Source organism: Trachurus trachurus, assembly GCF_905171665.1.
Source record: "Trachurus trachurus genome assembly, chromosome: 9".
Taxonomy (NCBI): Eukaryota; Metazoa; Chordata; class Actinopteri; order Carangiformes; family Carangidae; genus Trachurus; species Trachurus trachurus.
The window spans coordinates 6243346-6263509 of NC_139895.1; the positions used below are offsets into that span (position 1 = coordinate 6243346).

At 39.6% G+C, this 20164-nt stretch overlaps 1 protein-coding gene across 1 annotated transcript; it reads right to left on the minus strand.

The window, feature by feature from the left end:
• Positions 1-927: 927 nt before the first annotated feature.
• On the minus strand, positions 928-16982 carry LOC310991905 (uncharacterized protein). Its single transcript, XM_083979834.1, has 17 exons — positions 16840-16982; positions 15624-15740; positions 15326-15456; positions 14410-14539; positions 13817-13948; positions 13238-13312; positions 12447-12518; positions 12212-12331; positions 9367-9567; positions 6198-6307; positions 5959-6094; positions 5761-5871; positions 4647-4910; positions 3121-3221; positions 2535-2697; positions 1187-1312; positions 928-1097 (listed from the first exon to the last, which is right to left on the minus strand). Exons 1-17 carry the CDS (start codon positions 16954-16956, stop codon positions 951-953), a joined length of 2253 nt encoding a protein of 750 aa, XP_083835960.1. The 5' UTR covers positions 16957-16982; the 3' UTR covers positions 928-950.
• Positions 16983-20164: the final 3182 nt, after the last annotated feature.

Below are 20164 nucleotides of genomic sequence, written 5' to 3' on the forward strand. Positions count from 1 at the left end.
CAGCATTACATTACATACATCAAAAGACCTGAGTCTTCTTAAAAAGAATATGCTGAGAAACAAGCTTGTAAATCAAACAAATCCTACAGGAAAGACCAATTTATGTTTAATGAATCAAATATTGTTTTGGTCATAGTAACTGATAATAAATAGGTTATGTTTAATTCTCTTTTTTTTGTTTGTTTGAAGGGGGGGGGCGCACAGCTGTTTATTTTTCATTAAGGGGGGCTCACTCTCTCACACTTTGAAAACCCCTGATCTAGTGGAAGTTTTCCAGTCTAAAGTATATCTCCCCTTATTTGCAGTGTCCCGGAGGGGTGGGGGTAAGTACCTCAGAAAAGCCGACCATGTTACCTCAAACAGATTATCATCCCCTTTCATTTGCGCAGTAATGTCTTTCTAAGGGTAAAACTTTATATGTCTCTTGGTACCATTGTGTGACCGTTGGAGGTTTGTCACTTATCCACTGCTTTAAAATACATCTCCTAGCCAGAAACAGAAGTTTGTCACAGAGTTTTGGCACAAGTGAGACTGTATATACTGTATATAAAAATATTCTTATTCAGTTATTCTCCCTATAGGAAGTGACTGCATATTAAAGCATTTATGACTATAACATTTCAAATTTCTAATTTGCAGAGAAATAAATAGCAGGAAATCTATAAAAGGAAATTAACTTAATATGTTTTTGTCAGTATGATACAAATATTTTTGCCATAGCTTAAAGATTTATATTTTTTCAAAGTAAGGGACAAGTGCAATCAGAAAGAAGACATGTGCAGGAAACAAAACGTGTTTTCCATAAAAAGAAAGCTTTATTCATTTCATAGATAGTATAAAACTCTTTTAAGTTAAAAGCACATACTCAATAAATGTGATTCAGCTCTTCTATATTGTTCTGGATGGACGGACAGACTGACAGACAGACGGGCGGACGGTGAGTCTTGCTCTCAGCTTGCGAGCAGAGAATCACCGAACACGTTTCCGTAGGAGGTTTTGAGGAAGTGGACGTAGTTCTGCAGGCTGCGGTTGGTGGAGTCGGCCTGCTCCAGCCGGTCCTTCAGGTTCTGCAGCTGACTCTTGAAGCGACGCTCCATCTGCAGAAGAACAAACACAGGGAGAACCAACATTAACACTCATCATCAGCACCTGGTTAGGAGTTTTTCTACTCAGAGAGGTGGCGTACCTCGTCTTTGCTCCGCTGCGTCTGGCTCAGCTCGGTTCGGGCTCGGCTCAGCTGACTCTGCAGGTCCAGAGCCTTCGACTGCGACGCTCGCTCTTTGGCCAGAACCCGGTGCACGCTGTCGTCCACCTGCATGAGACAGAGGACGGGCAGTTACAGACAGTTTACAGATATTTACTGTATCTTCATTTGATTTACAGATATTTATCTTCATTTGAACTTCAGTTTTGTTAGTTTTGAGCACAATCATAATAAACCTTCAAAGATGAGACACAACAGCTGCTTCATTGGTGCAGTTAAACACATAAGTGACATAAAGACTAAAATATGTGGCTGAAAAGTTTTTATGTGTCTGTGTGTGGTGTGAAACTATGGAGCAGCCTAAAGAGTTAATTAAAGCATCAATGTCCAAACATGGAGCATTTCAAAATAAAGTACAAAAACAAAACAAGAGTTATAGGGAAGATATTGTTCAAACAAAAAACTGAACTAAATCTTTATTTACCTATTCTAACAATGGAATGAAGAGCAATGAAGGAAGTGGGACAAGTCATTTATTTATGACTCACTCCTTTTTGAATATGTATGATTCTGCTTTTGTGTTTTTGTTTCCAAATTTTGTTCTTCAACCTGTTTATGTTATTAACATATGAAGGAACAAACTGATTTTGTTTTACATGTTCGAAATGAATATAAAAAAACAACAACTTTCTTTTATAAACCTATAAGGACACGTCTCTGGTAATAATAACAGTAGTTTGAGTAGGAACACTAAGTCTGGGTTTAAACTTGTCAATTTCCACCAACACCTGTGAGTTTTCTCAACATTTTCTGAATACAGTAAATAAAGTGAAACTAAATGTTATATTCAGTCACATTATTAAGATAGAGAGCCTGAACCCCAGTGATGGTGACTTCATGTGGACAAGCTGCTGTGAATCGTCCATTAATGCATCTCTCCAGCTCTTTTATCACTTGTATTGTTGGGTTTTTAAACCTGGACAATAGTCACTTTAATCCTCTTTTTCTTTCTTTTTTAATCCACGTTATCTTGATAGTGTTCCCTCAATTTAACTAACTTATTATTTATTGATTGTAGCACTATTTCTATTATTCTCATGTGTGCTGTTCTGTTCTGGGGCTTCACATTTAAAACTTTAACTTGATGCATGGAGCTGAGGTGTTAGTGCAGGACTGAGTCAATGGACGTGGGTCGCTGCAAACTGAACTGCCCTCTCGGATAAATAAAGTTGAATTGAATTGAATTGAGAAGTAAAACACAAAACGATGAGAAGCAAAGAGAGCGATGAGACGTTTAGCTGTTGTTGTGCCTGTGTCTCGTCTCTCTGACCTGTCTCTGAGCGTCGTCCACGGCCTGCTGCAGCTGTCGGGACAGGACACTGCACTCGGAGCTCTTCTCCTCCAGCTGCTGCTGGACGCCGCGGATCCCTGCGTCCTTGGAGCTCAGAGCCTGAGACATGTCCTTGTTCTCCGCCCGCAGGTCCTCCACCCGCCTGCAGCACAAACACAAACACAAACACAAACCAACACTCACTAACCATGTTTCCATCCACACGTTTTTATTCACATTAAGCAATATCGAATTAAAAATGCCTCATGGAAACAGTGAAATTCGATTAAATGTCACAAATATCGATGAAAAGTTAAAACGGTTGATCTCATCGGATTTTCTCTTGATCGATACAAAGTTTATGTGACAAATGCTAATGGGAACGGTTCTTTGCTGAATAACTGTGAGTTGTGATCATGTTTTATATCAATTCAGCTGCGTATTCCAGCTGATCAAAGAGACGGTGGGAGTAAACAAAGAAAGATGCAGGTGTCAGCATATGAAAACACACTTGAACCGGCATTATTTGCATTCATGTTTTTATCCATCTGCAGATAATTCGATCAACAAGTGTCCTGTTCCGTACCTTTCTAAGATGTGTATTTTCTCCTTGAGGACGTTGTTCTCCTCCTGCAGCAGCAGGTTCCTCTGCTGCAGCGTCTCCAGCTGAGATCCTTGTTGCTCCACCTGAGAGGAGGAGAACATCCACAGGTCACACACTCTTTACTGTAAAACACCACATACAGTAGATTCATCCTGTGTCGCTGCAGCCCAGAGTCTCTCCAGCTGAACTGGGATCAGGTCGTTTGTGTTAAGTTTAGTTCAGTTCAGAGCTTCATTGTCCCTCCAGGGGAAATTTGATTTGCAGTAAAGTACAGTGACATAGAACAACGTTGCAGTGTAAAGCACCAACCAAGTTGATAAGAATAATCCTAAACAGAGTAAAAATAGAAGTGAAGAAGTGAAACCTGTCGTCAATTTAAAAGGCCAACATTTGTATTTTTAATGAAAGGAGGCGATTTATGGCGACAGAAGACAGGATAAGTTTATCTTTCTTTGAAAACCGTCGACATAAGTGTTTTAAATCTGTTCTCTCTAGTTTATAACTTGTTTGCACCTGCTGCTATCTATCTATCTATCTATCTATCTATCTATCTATCTATCTATCTATCTATCTATCTATCTATCTATCTATCTATCTAGTTTCTAGTTTGAGAAACTAACACAATCTCATGCTGCCATCTTGTGGTCAAAGTGGAGAACGACATCATGTTACACTTGGACACTAAAGTCTGGAAATGTAGCAGAGTTTAAGATAAAAATCCTGCATAGTTCCTCTTGCAAATTTCTGACTTTTCAATCACATTTAGCAACAAATAAAAACAACCGGTGCTGTTTTCATTTGTTTGAATTTATCTTAGGAATACATTTTCCTGTGCTTCTTTTATTCTACTATTTATTCTTTTTATCCTTGAGAGAAAGCCACACATGCAGTTTGTATAAGACAATAAATACTGCTATACTCTTCCAACCTTACAGTAGAGAAAAAAACAACAACACATTCTTCCTTTTTTTTTGTGACTGAGAGAATGTCCACGGTTTTTCCTCCTAAATTTGCGACTTTAATATTTTGTCGTGGTGGCGAGTGTGTTTCTGCTCTGCAAAAAAAATCTAATATCTTTATAGCCTTATTTTTAGTCAAAACAAATCTCATTCTACTTAAAATAAGACTCACCACATTAAAAAGCAGCTTGTTTTTAGGCACTTTTTCCTTCTTTCAAGCATATTTTCACTTAAAATAATCTGATATTGGTTTTTTTTTAGTTTTTTTTTTATTACAAGCACAAAAAACTTGCTTTCACTGACAGATTTTTCTACTTATTTCAAGTGAAAATGATCTAAAAACAAGTTCATTTTAGCTGATGAGTCTTATTTTAAGTGGAAAGGGATTAGTTTTGACTAGAAATGAGACATTTTGACAAGAAATTAGACAAATATTCTTGGACAGATTTTGACAAGTCATTTATTTAACTCTGAAGCTGTTTAATTCAGGTAAAAAATGTAGCAGAGTTCCTCTTTAGATACATTTCCATGTGTTTTAACTCCCAGTACCTTGTGTCTGACGTCAGCGAGGGCCGAGCTGTGCTCCGCGCTCCTCCTCTCGTGGGCGTCGGCCTCCTGCTGGGCGTCGCGGAGCTGCTGCTCGCTCCTCCTCAGCCGGTCGGGCAGCGCCTCCAGCTCGTGGAGCCGAGCCAGCAGCTCCCTCCTCACCTGCTCCTTCTCCCGCTCCAGGTTCACCTGCAGCTCCAGCGCCTCCCGCTGCGTCGCCTCCAGCTTCAGCCGCCGCTCCTCCGCCTGCAGACGAGCCTGCTGCACCTGCACGGGGGCGGAGAGAGTAAAACAAACTGGTAAAAACAAATAAATCAAATAAATCAATCAATTTAGAGTTATACTTTATTGATCCCCAAGTATCCAGTAGCGCACATAACATAACATGATGTAATATAATATAATGTAATATAATAATAATAATAAGAATAAGAATAATAATAATAATAATAATAATAATTCATTTAATTTATATAGCGCTTTTCAATAATATAGTATAACATAATGTAATATAATATGTAATATAGTATAACATAACAATGTAATGTAATGTAATATAATATAATATAATGTAATATAGTATAACATAACATAACATACTGGTAATATAATGTAATATAATAACATAACATAATAAAGGATGGGATAATATAATATAATATAATATAAAAGGGCATATTATAGTAGAATAAAACAAAGATAAGAAAAGTAAGAAAAAATCGACACACTACATATATCCATAGCACCGCATTATAATGTAATACATTTTCACCTCATGATGTAATAACGCTACATTTTGTAATAAAATTCTTTAACGCAATATGTAAAAAACTTTACCTCATTTTGTAATAAGTTGTTCCATAATGCACCGAATTATTACATATTTCTAATTTTAAAAAGTGCAACACAGCAGTTCCTTGCCATGTACATCAATATGTTACTAAAATCCGAATAAATAGAAGAAATTGTGCCAGATTAAATATGCATAATGTATAAACTGTGCTATGGCTGAAAGAACTGTGCAAATACAGCTGTGCAAACAGTTTTACAAACGAGTTTCTGAGTTTTTATTTCTAAACACAGATAACCGGTCTGGTTTGAGCCACGGTGACTTCACCTTCTTCTTGTATTTCTCCATCGTGGTTTCATACTTTCTGATCGATAACTTCAGCTGACGAGCTTCGGCCTGGATTCCCCTGAGCTTCTCCTCGGACGACGTCGACTCCGCCTGAACGTTCAAGAAACACACAACTGTGAAGTCTGTCGAAGATGTGAATGAAGTTGTTGTCTGGTGTCGATTTCCCCCTGAACGCACCTTGAGCCTCTGGTTGTCCAGCTTGGCGGAGGCGTTGTCGGCGCTGAGCTGCTGCACCTGATCCCTGAGCTGCTCCCTCTCCGCCCGGCTCTTCTCCTCGGCCGAGCGAAGCTGAGAGTTCATCTCCGTCACTCGGCTGAGGCAGAAACAGAGAGAGAGGAAAAGGAAACAACGTCTAAACTGAACTAAAAGTTTGACGTTATGATATTTTTGGGGGGGGAAGAGGAGGAGGAACTCACAGTTTGAGAGCGGAGACTTCCTCCTCCAGCTGAACTTTAGCAGCGACTTCTTTAGAGTGACGGTGACACCAGTCGCTGGACGTGGACAGAGCCTGAGCCAACTGGGCTTCCTTTAACACACACACACACACAATCAAATGCAGTCAAAATATAATTACATTACTAAATTATTTACACTAAATATTTTAAGTATCTACTATTCATAATATAACCAATTATTAATCCTCCAGAGGAAGTGTTTTAAATATTCAAATCATTAATTTTCACCTATACCCAGGGTATAAAATTAACTTTTTGAGCTACCTGCCAATGGCAGGTAGCTCAAAAATGTTACCGGCCAAAATATGTTTTCACCGGCCACTGGACTGCTCACAACACAAAGTCATTAAAATCAACAGTGTTTTCCCCATTGCATTATAGTTAGGCAGCTGCCTTAACAACACACACCTGCCTCCTAAACTAAATTGGTGCAATAAATATATACAGTATATAAAAAAATATGTTTAGATTAGCTGATGGAATGACAAGAAGACATTACATAAATAGGCTTTCAGAGGAAGATATAGTGATGTGAGTTTTGAAACTTAGCCTATTTAATTCAGACTGAATAAGTGGTGTGAACAAAGGTTTTTTTTTTAATGTAGATTGCCTACTGTCCATCCTACAGTAGCCTATAGAAGGATGCAACTTTCTTTTGAAATATCAAACAAAGAGAACTATGGACTGTGGAAGTTTGAATAGCCTAAATACAGAAGTTATCATGACGTGAATCATATGTTGCGGTAAAAAAATAAAAAATAAAAAAAAGACCGTTGATTCGGTGGAAAGGCTTTACGGGCGGGGGCTGCGGGGGTAGGCCTAGGCTATACTTTATAGCCCAGAGTGTCACTGACACTGTCGAGCCCAGTGTTTGTGTTTTGATCACAGACGAGAGTGGCAGAAATTCAGTTTCACCTGATCACGGGCAGAGGGGCAGAGTCGGCACCTCTTCACAGGATTGCGAGCGGGGTGATGCTGCATTCAAGTGAACTCGGAAATACGAGACAAACCCGGTCCCGTATTGATGCAAAACAGGACGGGGTTATTTAATCTGCAAATACGGGATGATTCCATATTGTCGGGGACATGTGTAACCCTGCCCCTCACCATCGCGATGTGTCGCCACATAAACACGTTACCACAAACTAACGTCGCTCGCCTCTGACCGCCTCCTCTGAATGACCGACTGAACGCGAACGTTACAGCAGCAGAAAACTTGATACATTTTCTTGATGTTGAATCGCGGAGGATAACGAGGGACAACTCCGACATTCGAAACACAGTCAGTAGATCTCCTGTAGCTGTAAACTGTGTTCGTTTCACTGTTCAGCATTTATTATGACAATTATATAGTGAAGTTGGCATATTCCAGCTGCCGGCCAATGGCGAGTGGCCTAATAATTTTACTCGCCAAATCATATTTTTACCCGCATTTGGCGAGTGGCGGGTGCTAATTTTAAACCCTGCCTATACCAAATGTTTAGTTTATTTTAATTGTTTGTTTGTTTGTTTTTTTTATCACAAATGAGACACTAACATTTAAATTCCTACCAATTGTACATTACATTAGGTAAATGGACCAGTATTTCTTACATTTACTTTGGCGCACATCTGCTACTGTGTTTCCCACATAATCTTTTTTGGAATGTAACGGTATTTAGGAATCTTTACGATTAATTAATTGTGGCGTTTAATACCGCGATTAATTGTGAAAACAAGTAATCGTGACATCCCTACTCCTGATTAATGTCAGTAACACGTCAGAAAAGGGCTGAATGATTAATCCTGTTTTCATCGTCACTGCGATACGCTCATGTGCATAATTTTTTGTATATGGTTCATTAAAACAAAACACTTTCCACCATTTTTCACAGTTTCTTTTCCGCAATGAATCACTTTCATAATCATTCAACCCGTAAAGCAGCTGGGACGCAAAACAAAATGCAGAACATATTTGATGAACTGAGTGAAGGCGACACAGACAGACGGACTGTCTGACGTTTCTGTTCTCACACGTGTGTTTGTTGGATTTGTGTTTCACTGGAACGACGTCTCAACTTCGCTTGAATCTGATTTGCATGAAAGCTTCGGATCACCGGAGTCACCGCCGCCGTCGCCATCGGTGATAAAACAACTGATTTGCATGCAGGTGGAACCACAGACAGGTCTGTGGACCGGCCTCCTGAACATTAGTGGTGTTGCATCTTCACTGGCCACATGAACGATTCGGTTCGGTTACAATTCACCAGACTACGATTCATTTGTGGAAGTTCATTATGTCCAAATGTAGTATTTAGTTTTCCTTTTTTCTTTTCCAAGACAAGAAGTTGGTATGAGAAACAACTTCTTGTCTACAAAGAAAAAAGAAAAACTAAGTCTACGATTCAGTTCAATTCAATTACACGGCGCTGCATTTCAATGCTTCACATCCTCAATTTTCTATGTTGGCTTTTTCATTATTAAACATAAATAGTCAGATAAATATGATAACTTTTGATTTACATGAAATTAAATAGAAAATATCATTGAAATACATTTCCACAATACAGCAGCTCATCAAATACTCATGCTCAGAGCTACGCTACAGAGGCTCATGGGATTTCTTCGTTTCCCTCATCAAACTCATCAAATACACAATCCAACAACTCCACAACGCTCTGGTGGACAAGTTGTGACCTGCACATTCACCACGCTATGAGATAATAACGTATAATTGTGTAACATTACGACACATGAAGCAAATACTCTGAACTACTTTCGCTTTTGAAATCCCTCCGGCCAGCAGCCGTGTTTAGAGAGTAGTTCTGGCTGCATTGACCTCTAAAACAACTCTGTCTCATAATGTTACATGATTATCTCATAGCGTGGTGAATGTGCAGGTCACAACTTGTCCACCAGAGCGTTTTGGAGTTGTTGGATTGTGTATTTGATGAGTTTTGTGTTCACTGAGCAGCTCACGATCCTACTGCTACGACTATAGGGGTTACGGTGAGAGGAGGATCTGACAAAATGTTGAACTATCCCTTTATATTAACATAAAATAAAATAAATCATAAAACATAATCAAACTGAATTATTTGAATCTAAAAAATTGATTATTTATGTGTCATTGTGTATCTCCAGCACCGACCTTCTCCCTCAGCCTCTCCGCCTGCTCTCTGGCCGCCTCCTCGGCGCGCTCCGCCTGCTGGGCGAGGCGGCTCAGAGCCTCCTGGTCGCGGCGGCGGCCCGGCGGCTCGGCCTGCTGGTCGCCCTGCTGCCTGTGGGCCTGCAGCTCGGCCTGGAGGAGCTGGAGCTGCTGCTGCTGCTGCTCCCGGCTCTGCTGCATCCTCTGGTCACACCACCAGACACAGTTAGTGGAGACATGTTGAAGAGCTGCTTGTTACAGGCAGTTTACATCCATCAGCTGTTCATCTAAATGTCCCATTTTATTAAAATATTACATGAAAACTGGTCCCAGTGTCAATAGGCTCTTTGCACAGCTCCACTACTTCCTGAGCTTAATGCTGCTCCTTTATTTCCTGTCTTACATTATTGGACAAACTGATTAATCCAGGTGTGTCTGACCATTGTGACCACTCAGAGCAGTTTGAAGGCAGAAAAACTCAGAAATGCAATTTTGCACTTCCTTTTCTGCTGATATGTGCTATAACACAAGAAAAATGCCACAGGAACATGTGAAAAGCTCAAAAAACACGATTTTCATGGGAGTGGGTCTTTAAGCTCAGGAAGTAGTGGAGCTGTGGAAAGAGCCTATTATGCTGTATGATCAGGAAACACCAGAAATCTCCATGGAGATGTAACTGAGATAAACCTGGGGAGACAGAGCATTTTCCATCGCTGCCCCCCTCCATTCAAGACCACGCTCAAAAACACATCCTTTTAAATTAGCTTTGAATATAATTTGTGTGTGTTATACTGTTTTATTGTTGTTTTTTAATTGAATTTCCACTCTGACTTTGCTCTATTTTATGATTTTTATAGTGTAAAGTTAGCCTAGAAATCTAGCTGCACCCTAGCGGCAGCAAATCTATTTGCTCCGTAGGTGGGTCTAGAAACGAGCCATAGGAACTTTTTGAGTCTCAAACACCGTTTGTGTTGACCAATCACAGCGCTCTATCTGTTTAGAGAGTCGCTGGGCGGCTTAACGCCATGACGACATACATTTTAATTGGCTTGTCAGACTAATGTCATCCTGCTCTTTGCTCTGATTCATCGTAGCGCTACCCTATTGGTGCAGAGGCAGTTTGAAAGACAGCCTTCATCCCGCCCCCTGGATTGAGCCGAGGTCCGACTTTGTTTATGTGTTTATTTTGGTCCTTTTCTGTATTGATTATATTATTTTCATTTCTGCCGTATGTTCAAAATGTTTAAAGTGTTGGATGTTGATGTATAAAAACAAGAACCAATAAATACAGTATATGTCTAAAAAAAGAAATGTTGAGATATGTGTTTTTCACCCAACTCAACTGTGAGCCAATAAAAACATCTGACAGTTCAAGTGTGTGTGTGTGTTTTACTGTATTTATCTGAAAAGCAAACGTTTTTCAGTTTGTTGTCGTAACGATGAGTCAGATTTTCTGTCCCTTTAACGAGGAGATGAACTGCGCAACAACATGTTGTTTGTTGAAAAAGAAACAATCTGGTGTAGAATTTAAATCTGGAGCACAGACGGCGATGGTTTATAACCAGGACGTGTTTCATATCGTACAGAGCTGCACAATATAAAACAAGACACTGCATTTACATGAGCAGATGTTGTGATTTCAGTGTGAACGGTGACTTATTATATCTTTATTAAAAAAAAATAACATGCAGCTCCTGTGATTTGGATATTATCTCATGTGCAGCTCTCGTACAGGCGTTTTTTGTTGTTTTTATGAACATTTACTGTGCAAAACTGCAACAGAGGATGCAAAACCTTTTCTCAGGTCACGTCCATCTCTGAACAGACAATTAAATAACTTTTGAAAATAAGATAAAAACCGTCTCTTTACCATAAAGTGTGTGTCAGATGGACGTAGCAGCTCGGAGCTCTCCTGCTAAGCACTTTAAATTATCTCTGTTAGTTATTATTTTTGCTTTTCTTTTTCCTTTTCGCATCTGGAGGTTTTGCTCCAACAATATTTCATTGTAAATGCACAATGACAAATAAATAAATCTTAATCTATCTAGATATTTATAGTCCAGGAATTTTAGGCCAAAAAAGGGGTCAACGTTGAACTAATTGCAACAGAAGCAAACTCAACTGCTTTTGTATCCTCAACATGTCCTGAGTAAGGGCGAAAAAAGCCCTGAAGAATCCCATTAGGGGAAAGTTTCCCATTGGGGGAAAGTTTTGAAAATGACCCAAATATATCCCATTTATACGCCTATTAATTACTAAGGATGTGGCTATCTTGAAAAATTGTGATTTCTTGTCGGTTGACCGATGGAGTCGACTTATTCCAATTTTCATGCTGGTACCACCACAGCAACTTCATATATACATGTGTCGTCAAAACGGTGGAATTTATGCAAATTTATGCAAATTTGCTCATGTTAACAAAGAATTTCAAAAAACTTGTAATACATTTTTTGTTTGTCTTAATGTAAGTAATCAACTCAGTAATTTTCATGGAGATATCTAAAGGTTAAAACTTTTACCCTATTCACATGAGAAAAATAATTAATAGGCGTATAAATGGGATATGTTTGGGTCTTTTTCGAAACTTTCCCCTAATGGGATTCTTTTTTTCCCTCATTCAGGACATGTTGAGGATACAAAATCAGTTGAGTTTGCTTCTGTTGCAATTTGTTCAACCTTTTTTTATAAAAATGACTGGACTATTAGAGCGTACGAGCACATTCCTTTGTTTTGTGCATATATACTGTATGTATGTATCAGTGGAGGATTCAGGCCTGGTGTGAAAACACATTGTTTCCCATGTGTTTTGAGCAGAAAGCAGAGCGTGTTCTGAGTCGTGTCCACAGACCTGGACCTGAGCGGCCAGCTGGATCTTCTCGGCCTCGGCTCGGCTCAGCTGAGACTCCAGATGGTCGCGCGTCGACTCCAGGATCCTGGAAAGCTCCTCGGTCGTCTTCACGGTGTCCTGCTGCGCCGGAGGAGAGGGAGGGAGAGAAGGAGACGACGGTGAGATGAGACGTTTAAGATGATAATTATTATTTTATATCTATATTATACAGTATGTTTATTTCAGTTTTCTTTACCCTTTCGAAGTCCAGGTGCTCGGCGAGCTTCGACGCCTCCTTCTCCCTGTGCGTGAGTTTGGCCACAAGTCGCTGCAAGAGAAGTAGAGAAACAAAGATCAGCCTCTTCTACGGTGGAACTGGTTCTAACGTTTTGATTTTGGCTCCCCTAAACGATTGTTACAGGTCCAGTTTGTAAAATGGGGGTCAAACCATAATATCTAAGGTTCAGATTCTAGTTTCCAGCACTGTTGTGACCTGCACATACACCACGCTATGAGATAATAACACAACGTTACCAGACAGAGTTGTTTTAGAGGGAAATGCAGGGACTGCTTGATGAAAAACTGTCCCTGAAGGCAACAGTGCATCAGTGGTTTTGCATGAATTTCCCTCTACAACAACTCTGTCTGGTAATGTTGTGTTATTATCTCATAGCGTGGTGAATGTGCAGGTCACAACTTGTCCACCAGAGCGTTTTGGAGTTGTTGGATTGTGTATTTGATGAGTTTGATGAGGGGAAACCAAGAAATCCCATAATGAGCCTCCGTAGCGTAGCTCTGAGCAGCTCACGGCTCTGCTCCGCCGTTCTAAAAATAGCTTGCACTGACAATTAAAGGTAAGGAACCTACTGCTATGACTATAGGGATTATGGCAATGGACCAATCTGCCAAAAATGTTTAAACTATCCCTTTAAAAGATTTGGAATCGAGAATTGTTTGACGTCAATCGATGCCCGGCCCTGATGTGGATGTAACCTGGCTGGAGGCAGGTGAACATCTGGATGAAGGTCAGAAACAGCTGCTACTCACGATGTTCTCTGCTTCACTGTGGCTCAGCCTCTTCTTCAGGGCGTCTTTCTGCTCCGACCACAGCAGCGTCTCTCTCTGCGGAAACAAACCAATACAAGCAGGCGGCCATGTTGTCGGCTTCTGGGTTCATTTGAGATTTATTTTTAATGCATTTTGTGTCAAAAATGATTTTTTATTTTTTTTTAATTGCAGTGAGATGGAAACCTCCGCACATGCTAAACATTTCTCAGTTTGAGTGTCCGTCATAATTTTGCTTCTGTTTACGGTGATTTTGTGCCTTGTTATGGTCATTTATGATCGTTTTGCTTCTATGTTTTGTCTCTTTGACATCATTTTCTATCTGTTTATCGATAATCTGACTGGACCTGGGACTTGATGTTTGGTCTTTAAGATCAATTTTGTGACTTTTGGTTGATGTTTTGCATCAGTTTCTGAATAAAAGGCCTCATCATTGCAGCTTGATTCAGTTAACGAAAAGCAGAAAACGTTTTTCTCACCAGTTGTTCAAGATGTTTCATAATAAAAACAGAAAAGCACAAAACCCTCACATGTACAGATTACAGGTGATGGTGTGTTTACCTCGTGCTGACTCCACTCCCTGAGCAGCTCCCTGAGGCTCTGGTTGGTGCTGTCGAACATCTCCATCTTCTCCATCAGCAGCTCCTGCTGTCGACCCAGAGAAGACGCCTGCGGCTTCGACAGCCGCTTCTCCTGAGGAGGAAAAAGAGAAGAAAAAGAGCAGATAAAGATTCATCCTCATCCATCCTTCACTGTGTATCTACTGGGCTGTAAAAAAGTATTTGCCCCCTTCCTGGTTTCTTACTTTTTTGCATATTTGTCACACATAAATGTTTACAATCATCAAACCATTTTTAATATTTAATGAAAAGGCCAAAGAGGAGGAGTCAAGTTTAGAAAACAGGTTTTTAACACTTTCCAGAATTATTTTGTTTTTTCATCTTTTCTTGAATTTCTTTAGATCGCAACATGACGTGTTGTTTCTTTAGATCTTTTAGCTTTTTTGTCTCCATCATTTAAAAACTACATTTTATATTTACTTGCGTTATCTTTGTCTAGTTAAAAAAAATTTGATTGATGATCTTAAACATTTAAGTGACAAATGTGCATAAAGTAAGAAATCAGAAAATCTCTGTAACGTGCAGTGGATTCACCTTAGCGAGGCTGTCGATCGTTTCCTTCAGCGCTGTCAGCTGATTGGCCACCGCCACGCCGTCGATCTCCGCTTCCACCAGCGCCCGCAGCAGCACGCCGGTCTCTCTAGGTTGAGCCCCGGAGTCGGACCTGGAAGTAAAGACGGAGGAAAAATCTCACTTTTGGGTTTTTTTTATGATGATTTTGTGCCTTTTGTCGGTCATTTGTGATAATTTTGTTTCTATTTCTATCTCTTTATCGATATTTTGGGACTTAGTTGGCGTTTGCCGTGAATTTAAGATAATTTTCGTTACTTTTTGTTGAGGTTTTGCACCAGTTTGTGATAGTTTTAACACTTTGTTTAGGTTTTGTGCCTGTTTTTGGTGTAATTTTGTATGTGTCTTTGGTTCTTTCACATGTCACTGGAAGTAAAACCTTCTCACCTTTTTTTAGTTACAACACTAAGCTGTAGATTTACATTTGCACTGCTACTTAACATGTTTATTTTTATTTCATGCAAATTTCTACTTCTAGATAAGAAGTAAGGAAGCATGTGGTGAAAACATATCAGAAATCTAGTTGTTATACGTGATATATGATAACAACTGTGAAAATAAGAAGATTATGATAAAAAAAAAAAACTGCACGATAGAGCCAGTTGCAAACTAAAAGTAAAACAATAAAGTCTAAACACAAAGAAATAAACTGCTTTTATCCAAGAACTTCTCCACTTTACATTTATGATGCACGATTCAACAAATGAAGTAAAATAAGAACGTGGTTTATTATTATTATTTATTATAGGCAGTTTTTTAAAGGTGTTTTTATTGTTTTAATGTCTGTTTTTTTGGCAACTGAGAAAGAAGCGGTGATAAAGTTGTTCGTGTTTTGTTTTGAGTGCAAGATTTCGGCCTCAAGCGTTTTTATATTTCTTACTTCTTTAATCGACGGACGCCTTCTTGCTCTTGCAGCAGGATGCTGAGGCTGGTGGACGCCGCCGCCGCTGCCTCCTCTTCCCGCTCGTCTCCGTCGCCCTGACGCCCCGACTGTCGCTGCACCCGGCCTCTCTGCTCGTAAGACACAAACAAAACAAGCAGAACCCGTGCTCAGCAAACTTATGGTCGTCCTCCGTGAAACGAGACTGTTTCCTCCACAACCTGGTATAGGAGGAGAGATAATACGTTTTTGAACACATTTACTGCCTCTAAAGACAAACAGTGAAGTGTAAAGAGACCTGGCACTTGTATGAGCCCACATCTCTTCGGCAGGACAGTCTTCCAGGAGGAATCCACGGCGACCGGGCCTTTGACTTGGCTGTGTCGACCTTCACCTGGGCATCTTTGGTCCTGTTCTGCAGAAGGAGACAGATTAAACTGGTTAAACACATAAGACTCACTGCAGCATCCTCATTTTTGAAAACAATAGTATATTTAACTGTATGCTTTGGGAAAACTAGGTACCAATATGTTTCGGAGTTGCTTTGCATCTTTATGTGATTGTTTTGTGCCTTTCTATGAACATTTGGTACTTCTTTGTAGTCTTTTTATATCAGTACGGTCATTTTCAGGGTCACTGTGGACGTTTTTTTGTCTCTTTATGGTAACTTCTAGTGTCTCTGTCATAGTTTAACCGCTATTAATGGTGATTTTCTGTCTTTTTGTGGTCATTTGCTTCTATTTGTGTCTTTTTATGGTAATTTTGAGTGTGTCTGTCATAGTTTTACCTCTATGGTGATTTTGTGTCTTTTATGGTCATTTGTGATCGTTTTGCTTCCATTTGTGTCTCCTTATGGTCATTTTGAGAGTCTCTGTCATAGTTTTGCCTCTATTTATGGTGATTTTGTGTCTTTTATGAGCATTTGTGATCGTTTTGCTCCCATTTGTGTCTCCTTATGGTCATTTTGAGAGTCTCTGTCATAGTTTTGCCTCTTTTATGGTGATTTTGTGTCTTTTATGGTCATTTGTGATCGTTTTGCTTCCATTTGTGTCTCTTTACGGTCATTTTGAGTGTGTCTGTCACGGTTATACTTCTACTTATAGAAATGTGACTTGTGATCGTTTTGCTTCTATTTATGCTTCTTTGACATAATTTTCTATCTCTTTGTCATATTTTAGGACTTTGTTGACGTTTGGCATGTATTTAAGATCATTTTCATAACTTTTTGTTGAGGTTTTGCACCAGTTTGTGATAGTTTTAACACTTTTTGTTTAGGTTTTGTGCCTGTTTTTGGTGTAATTTTTGTATGTCTCTTTCATTTTGTATCCTGTGACTCCCGTGGGCGTGTCACCGGTAGATAATCACCTGTAATTAGGTGCTGTAAACAAACAAATCAGGTCGCCTAAGTGGTGTTTTTAACATATGAACTACTGAATAAGTGCACCACGGATGTTTACAGTTTGATTGACAGGTTTGTATAGGTATTTCCTGGTGAATAAACCGGGGGTAACAACCTGCGGGGTGCTGCTGCTGGGGCTCCTCCTCATGTGAACATGTACAGGTGTGGTCTCCGGTACGTGGACATGAACCGGCGGCGGCGGCGTCCGAGGTGATGAATCCCGGGTTTTCATTCCTTCGAGACGCTACAAACAACATTCAAATCGTGTTTCGAGGTGGTTTAAACCGGACCAGAGCGGAATGAAAGCCGGACAACGCATCGTTAGCTCGCTAAGTTACATGTTTCCTTTCCTGAAACAACAAATCTCGACTTTTGTCTGCCGCTGCTGCTGCTGCTGCGTAGCCACGAACGACGGTTGTTTGGATGTTTCGACAAACGAGCCCGCTGATTGGCTCGTTTGCAAGATCTCGCCCTGTGATTGGTCGAAGCGAGTTTTCGATAAGCGTCGCCGTAGTAACCATTGGTAGTAACGGGCGATGCTGCGTTCACGGGATGTCCGCAAAAAGCAGGAGAAAAATACTCAAAGGCTTTGCTTTTGTAGCAGTAGCTACGAAAGGAAATACATCAGAAAATACACGAAAATCCATGTATTTTTACTTCTTATCTTGGCTTTTGTAAAAGTTTGGATGGGTAGATAATAAATACAGTACATGAAGCATAGAGACAGATTTTTACACTGTTTACAATTTCTGTACATAACGACGATTTGAAGGCATCACCATAGATTTCACCATAGGTTTCAATGAACACTTTTAACATGGTGCATAGGTAAAATTCACATACTTACACATTCCTTTATACTTTGTATTTCTTTTTCTCATATTGGCATTTTATATTTTTACATTTTATTAAGAAATTAATCTTGTATATTTATATATGTATATTTTCATGTTTATCTTTACAACTCACTTCGTACTCTCTACTCTTTGCCAAGGGAGTGAGTGTAATCTACTTGCAGGAAGCAGAGACAAATAATCTGACATTACTTCCATAATTTATTTTATTTATTTACTAATCCGGAGTATGTGTGATTTTAAAACTCATACCCTATATTTATTGCATATTGTGTTTAATTTTTATAGTATAAGGACCATAAGGACACATAGTTACTTACTCAAATATTACTTATCTTTCTAACTATAGTCAACTTCATATTTCCTAATCTTTGCTCAGGGAGCAGCTGTTAAAGCAGAAGTGAGTGATATATTTGTGTTAATATCTTAAATAGTTATATCTTCCGACAGCAATCACTTACATAGAGTGTTTGGACTGAAACACGGGTCTCTCAGTCCCTCTGCTCTGCTCTGAGCCGAAGAGAAAACATTTATCGTATCCTACAGTTTTTATCCAATGAGGAGAGAGAACGGCATGCAGGGCTGTGTGTGCAGCCAAGGGACGCCGTGAATGTGGTGACGTAGCGACGAGGACTGTTATGGTGCGTTCAAGGAAACTCGTATTTTTCCGACCGTGAAGTGGTACCAGTTCGATCTGGTACGAGTTCACCGGTCGGAAGTTACGAGTGGCCGTTATAGTGACTTTCACCGGTAAAACAGGTCGGAAAAACACGAGTGGGTTGCCTGGAACGCTACAAAGTCGTAAGTTGTGACTTGAAGCTGTAATTTACGATTTCAAAAGCCTGCCTGGAACGCAGCATTAGCGAAAACGACCGGATCACTCACTTCTGCTTTAATTCAGTCTAAATACGTGTGTGTTAGAACCAACAACAGGTGACTGGCAACGTGAAATGTGCAGCTGCCAGATCTGCAGAACTGATGTGATGATACTATCATGTCAACTATAGGGGAAATTTCCAACATTTTAGGTAGGAACCGTTTCGGATTTTCAAACTGAAGGCGATGACATGTCCAGGACTCAACAAAGGAACTTATTATTCTCCTTTTCTGTAAATATTGTATGTATCCTGCTGCTTGTTGTTGTTGTGTGCATTCAGTGTTTTGCTTTCTTTTTTTTTCTTTGTTCCTCATCTGGTTTCTCTAGAAGCTATGGTGTCACCTCCTGTAATTATCCTGATAAGCATACCTGTGTCTCTCGTCATCATTGATTTGTCACCCTGAAGAAGGTTATGTAGGCTACCGCAACCAGTGTTGGGAACGTTACTTTTAAAAAGTAATTAGGCTAGTTATAGTTAATTACTTCTCCCAAAAAGTAACTGAGTTAGTAACTCCACTACTTCACTATAATAGTAACTAGTTACCAGGGAAAGTAACTATTGCGTTACTTTTTCTTTCTTTTTTTTAAGTTTAAATATGTCGAAGAATTTGGATTTTTTTTCTCTCATTTTTAAATTGTATTTTATTGTTTTCATATATTTCACTGATCGCAATTATGGAATGCGAGTGTGTGTTTTATTGAAAGCGAGGCTGCCTATGAAAATAGGTTACAGTGGGTTTTTTAAGTGCTGTGGCTACAAGCAAATCTCATATTGTCTCTGTACAAAGACAACAAAGACCTTTTTAAATGTGAAAACAGCGGAGACCTATTCAAGATTTGCGTTTAATAACAGGCGAAACATCGAAATTAATTTATTCATGGCCACATTAAGTGAAATTATTAACTTTACCGATTATCCATCTGATTATCTGTCCTGCTGCGAGTGCACAACAGGGTATCTGCGGATCCTTAAAAAGTCTTAAATTCATGTATCTAAAATGAAGGCCTTAAAAAGTATTAAATTTATTAGAAAATTCTAAGATGGTCTTAAATATATAATACACAGCATCATAAAATATGTATGCACTTAAACTTTTATATGAAATAACAGGGTATGCGCGCGGGGTCTTAAAAAGTCTAAAATGTGAAAATCTAAATTTTAGGTCTTAAAATGTCTTAAATTTGTTGAATTATTGTGTTCAAGTCTTAAATAATTTTAGACAGGTCTTACATTTTCTTATGCCCACCATGGGCGAGCATTTCACTCGCATTTGCCCCTAAAAAAAACAAACGTGTGAACCGGAAAAATCACAAAAAGAAAGAGCACACGATTGGTCAAAAACTACAAATCCCACAATTATCTGGCCTCAACAATAACAGTAGTTAGTGTAAGTGAGGGAGAGTGGAGCTGTAGGTGAAAAGAGGAAACAACGCCACGTCTGGTCCTGTTCAATGTTGTTCGTTCACACCGTCACCGTTTATTCGTTACGTCCGCGGTGTAAAAGGCCGTGACGCAAAGACGCGATTAGGCGCTGAGACGCGATTAGGCGCGAGACGCGACTTTTTTTTTTTGCGACGCAATACACCCGATTCTTTTATGGCGACGGGACCTTCGCGTCTTCGTCCTTTTCATCGTGTTTGGTGGGAAGACCAAACACGAGGAACGCTTTTTTTTCGCTCGAGTTTATACGCGCGACCAAACGCGAGAT